Source organism: Schistocerca gregaria, chromosome 5 (genome assembly GCF_023897955.1).
Source record: "Schistocerca gregaria isolate iqSchGreg1 chromosome 5, iqSchGreg1.2, whole genome shotgun sequence".
Classification (NCBI taxonomy): domain Eukaryota; kingdom Metazoa; phylum Arthropoda; class Insecta; order Orthoptera; family Acrididae; genus Schistocerca; species Schistocerca gregaria.
The window spans coordinates 606,456,408-606,462,090 of NC_064924.1; the positions used below are offsets into that span (position 1 = coordinate 606,456,408).

The 5,683-nt window shown below is 36.6% G+C and overlaps 1 protein-coding gene across 1 annotated transcript; it reads left to right on the forward strand.

Moving 5' to 3' along the window:
• Positions 1 to 2,140: 2,140 nt before the first annotated feature.
• LOC126272792 (pre-mRNA-splicing factor 38) lies at positions 2,141 to 3,471 on the forward strand. The gene has a single exon (XM_049975942.1). It carries the CDS (start codon positions 2,290 to 2,292, stop codon positions 3,253 to 3,255), a length of 966 nt encoding a protein of 321 aa, XP_049831899.1. The 5' UTR covers positions 2,141 to 2,289; the 3' UTR covers positions 3,256 to 3,471.
• The last annotated feature ends 2,212 nt before the right edge of the window (positions 3,472 to 5,683 follow it).

Below are 5,683 nucleotides of genomic sequence, written 5' to 3' on the forward strand. Positions count from 1 at the left end.
TAATGGAAATCAGCTTTTTGTAGATATCAGTAAGTGGCCTCCCACAGAGACATGAATCTGTTACAAATATTTGCAGAGGAACATGTGATTCAACTCCTTGGCCAACCAGATCGAGTAGTAACTGCTTTTTTCTGGCATCTGCAAATAGAATGATGCATTAATTGCTAACATCTTAAATCAAAATGCTATTATGTAAAAATAACAAATGAGAATTTGAGTGGACTGGTTTTTTCTACTGCTTGGATATCACGAACTGCAAGTCTTCAAATAGTATCAAATGTGTAGAAATATTCTTAATATTAACACAAAATCACTTAGGAGAAGATTCTGATACTAAACTTATGAGTTCAAAGCTTTATTTTCAAATTGTATCTTGAATATAGTAGAACTTTTGTTGCAACTGTGTAGACGAAAGTCGTTCACGTAACACACTTGCACATGTACATGTAAAAACACTACAAACTTTACAGAATTGTATACTTACATTGTGTTTTATATCTTCGACTGTAGTCACGACTACTTGCTATAATTTTTGCAGAGTCCAGTATAGCATAATTAGACTGTAATGTCGGGTAAAACAGATACCGCGAAAGTACGTAAACAACTACTTCGGTGCTTCCATTCGCTACCTTATAGCCACACCCCTGCAGTAGGCCTTAATGTAACGTTGCCACATTTCAGTCCTCCGGCCTCTAATACAGGCGGCCGTGGATGGCGCTACAGACTTACGCTGTACGTTGTTTTGAGACCAGTAGGCGGGGCCTGCCGCCATCTTGGATCCCCCAAAACATTAGCAGACGAGTGTCTACAATTGCTTCTTGTTCGTCATTTCTGTCGTGTGCACGCGATATTTGTTTTATATAGTTAATGTTACAATGTTTTAGCGAACAACACAGCATAAGGAACGCAACTTCAAACTTTATCTGGTGTTAAATGCGTATTCGATACAGTAATACGACACGAAATTATGACGCTTCTGGCTTCAGTACTGTAATTCCTTTTTGACTACACACTTCGAATAACCGAGAAGAGAAGTATGTGCTATGAAAAGCGTGCTTTCGTAATCCATTTCTATTCACTTTCATTGTGTTTGTGATAATTGATAAAGCCAGAACTCCAAAAGCAATGATTGATAGTTTAGAGGCACCGATTTGTATTCGTTGCATTTTCAAGTCAAATGCAAATTGTAAATGTTCAATTTTGCAAGAAACTTATCTTATTTCCTTTGGTGCCCCATAGATGTATGCAGGGATGATATAAACAAGCCAGTTGTCATGTCAACAAAATGAAAGATTCGTTAAATTACGAAGAAAAAAAACTGGATTTAAGAGTGTCAGGCCAATTGTAGTTTTTACATCTGCTTTGTTTTTAAATTGTACTTACCAAGTGACATTTAGTGCGCCAAATAACAGCAATTTACAGGGTAACACGACAACACAGTGATCAATGTAATTATCTTAATAGCCTGGACTTAGATAGGGAACTTTGCTTTAACAAATATGTAACCCTATAAGTACTTATAATTTAACCACTGTAACAGGTGTTCCACACATTTTACTGAAGATTTAATTAACTACATGTAGCTACATTACTTTTATATTAAGTCACTGCTTTTTAAAACATTAGTCCCTATTTCCAGGATATTTCTTGCCAGGACTTTTCAGTTACTTGGGAATAACCAAACAATGGAAACCAAGTGTATTGCTCATCTCCAGAGAGCTCTTCGCGTTGGATTGATAGGAAATCTAACGTCAAATCACAGAAATAAAACCATACTGTGAAACTTTACAGTGCATCAGAATTTCAAGTATATATAAGAAAATAGCGCTTAAATAAGTCCATTTGCGAATGAAATGTGATTTGCTTAAACTTTAGACTACAATCAGAACGATTAGTACACCCATAAGCAAAGCAAGCCAGCATTTTTTTTTTTTTTTTTTTTTTTTATCAAAACACTTCACCACTACTCGGAACCAAACCACCAGAAGCGAATGTTTTGGGGTAGCTAACATGGCGGATCTTCACTTGGGTCGGCTTCAAGTTTGTGGCGTCATGACAACTCCTCTTATTTTTACCTCCATGGAATGACCCGAAGGAAAAAAATAAAAAAGAAACAAACAACTGGATGCATTAATTTCTGTTATTCACGTCACTTTTCCTGCTTTGCTGTCGGAACCAGTGTGCTCAATACTAGAATTTCTTGTGTGCGAGGTAGTCTTCTTTGTGCTGTGATATCTTTGGAGTAATGTCTTGTATCTTCAAGTTTATATGAAACTTTAGTTTGTAAATATGGCGAACAGGACTGTGAAGGATGCGAAGTCTGTGAGAGGTACAAATCCGCAGTATCTAGTAGAAAAAATAATAAGAGCTAGAATATACGACTGCAAATACTGGAAAGAAGAATGCTTCGCGTTAAGTGCAGAGTTGCTCGTGGACAAAGCAATGGAATTGCGATATATAGGTGGAGTATATGGTGGCAATATCAAGCCAACACCTTTTTTGTGTCTGGTACTGAAGATGTTACAGATTCAGCCAGAGAAAGACATTGTAGTAGAATTTATAAAGAACGAAGAATTTAAATACGTTCGTGCGCTAGGTGCAATGTACATGAGACTGGTAGGCTCATCTTTGGATTGCTACAAGTATTTGGAACCACTGTTTAATGACAGCAGAAAGTTGCGAAGACAAAATAGACAGGGGCATTTTGAGTTGGTGTATATGGATGAATTTATTGATGAGCTCTTACGCGAGGAAAGAGTTTGTGATGTAATTTTACCAAGAATTCAGAAGAGACATGTTTTGGAAGAAAATAATGAGCTTGACGCCAAAGTTTCAGCATTGGATGACGATATCGATGAAGGTATTGAATCTTCAGGAGATGAAGAGGAGATAGTTAAACCTGTAGAACCACCGCCGCAGGTTGAGAGCCATTATCCGCGCGGGCGAGAAGAGAAAATGAGGAGATCGCCTAACCGCCGGAGAAGCTTGTCTCGCGAGAGGAATCGCGACAGAGAACGGAGGCGAAGCAGAGAACGAGAAAGGAATCGCATGGATAGAAATGATCGTGAAAAGAAAGTACGCCGTAGTAGAAGCAGGGAAAGACGCCACCGTTCGAAATCACCTGTTGGAAGGCAGGGACACAGAGACAGAGGTGAAAGGGAAAGAGAGCATCAGAGGACGAACAGGGGCAACGACATGGATAGAGATATCCGTAGACGCGACAGGGATATGGACAGAAACAGGCAGAGACATTAAAATGTGTTGTGTATTGTGCACCGGAGAAATGTGTTTTTTGTGTGACTGAAAGTGACACTGTGTGATTTCTATGTTTCACAGAAAATTCATCTAAAGCTGTTAACTTGTGGTAGTTATCTTGTGTATATGTGGAATGTGACGTTTTTTGTCGAGTGTATAAATTACTGCTGATTTGGATAGAGGCTAAGCAATAAATGTTTTGAAGTCAACAAAATATTGTAGAAGTTTTTCCCATTTCTTTCAAAACATTGGTGGTTATCCATGGGATGAGTGTTGTTTCGTTTTCAGATGTGACATGAATAGTACCAAACGTCTGCCTGATATGATGTCTGGAGCTTTTAATAAGTTATATTCGTACCTGTTTCCTGTCAATTACATTGTGAAGATTGATAAAACTTCTGTAGTTGAGGTTTCAAATTCATTATGTAATTGTTATAACATTTGATCAGTTTGCAGATTGTATATAAGTTACTGAAAGATTGTTGCATCTATATTCATTCAAGTTTTGACAGAAAATTAACTGAGTTTTAGTCGTTTGGTTTGTTGCTGAAACTTATATTCGGAATCACTATATTGTAACAGGCTTCTCAACAGTCCTCAGTTCACTAAGGTTCTACAAATTAAATTAACATTGATCTCTCGATTTTTTCTTGTGAGAAAAGAATGTGCAAATGAAAGCTGCTATAGAGGCCACATGTAGCTTCATATTATTGTCACCTCTGGCCCTATGGACTTACTTATTTCCAGTGGAATTGTAAAATGACCTCAAGTTAGGAAAATCACTGTAGCAATTGCTAAACCAAACACTATACAAATACAATGTTCCCCTAGGTTGTCATATTAACTGCTACAGTTCAGTAAATACTAGGATATAGTGATGGTCAAATTGTCATGATACATAATACTGTGGCCACTAAACTAAAGAACATATGTTAAAAATTTTGCTCCCCTCCTCATTCCCACTATTCTACAACATGTTATATAGTGTAGCTTATCCTAGAAACATTTTGGAGAGGGAATCTCTTAGTATCATTTGTGTTATAGGACTCGTGATTAGTAGGAAATTGTTGGTGGCATTAGTATTTAACTCTAAAGGAGAGTACTAAAGCACAATTTTTATCACCTGTCCACTGTTCATGTTTTCAAAAAACCTTTTGTGTGCTCACTGTATTTCTTTTTCCTTCATTCTGTTTATTTTTTCCCTTTGAACATTTGCTCTAATTTGTGTTTTATGAATTTTAATGTATTTTTGCACTGCCTGTTTGTCTTCTTTGGAGCTGTTTAGTTCCTTGAGGTCTTTGCTGATTTCTCTTACCCATTAAATTTTCACTGTATTAGTTATAACTGTGTCAAAAAATCATCTTTGTTAGTCTGTCCTGATTCATCCTATGTATGTTTCTATAGAACTTTGATGGTGTTTGTAATTATCTCTGTCTATATGTTCAGTTCTTTGCTGGTCTCTCTATCCAGATATGTTCTTTCTTAACCGACCTGTAGATATTTTACTCTCTTGTTTTTCTTTCTCTTTCATTTCCATTTTTCCTGTTGTTTCTGAAGCACACATGGCTTTTGGTAAGATTACTGTAGTATAGTGTATGTAATTTGGTACTGATACAGTTTTTTTTTTTTTTTTGCAGGTGTTGTGTGTAAATCTGTATGCCTTTTCTAGTTTTGTGATCCTTTTTATTGGATGCCAAGTTCTGCCCTGTTTTCTGTATGATCTCTCCAAGGTATTTGGATCTTTTCACATGTGTTGTTTTTTCATACTTCTGTCTGTGGATTTGGCAAACATGTACTGTTTCTTTTTCTTTTTTCTTTCTTATTACAAAAAAAAAGGAAAAAGATTTGCAGTCCTATTTTTACTAATATTTTGTGTCTTGCCTCTAGAGCTTTGTTGAATTTAACTTTGGATTTGTTAATGTTTCCCGAATTACCTTTTTTTATCTTTTCCACCTTCATGACTTCCAGAGATGAAGAGTGGTTCTCTGTCTGTGGAGTCATAGGCCATCGTGAAGTCAACAAATATTGTGGTAGTTGTAGAATATCTCATTGTTAATCTTGTTCTAAGCCACAGGTATGTCACTGCATGATATTTACTTCCTGAACCCTACCTGGTAGTCTCATATCTGTGGAGATATCAGAGGCTCTAACCAATTTAACATGGTTCAGGACAGAATTTTGTATGTGATAGGTAGTAGTGAAATTCCTCTGAAGTTTATATTGGTCTCATTTTTGTCTAATTTCAAGTGGAGTGTTTGTATTGTGGCCAACTTTTGTTCTTCCGGTACCTTTCCTGCTTCCCAGATGATGTAGATGCTTTGTGAATGTTGGGTGTAATGTTTTTGTGGTCTACTTTCCAGATTTCCAACATCAATCTTCTGTAGGTGCTCTGTTATTTTTCAATGATTGTATTATGTTCATGCTTTTT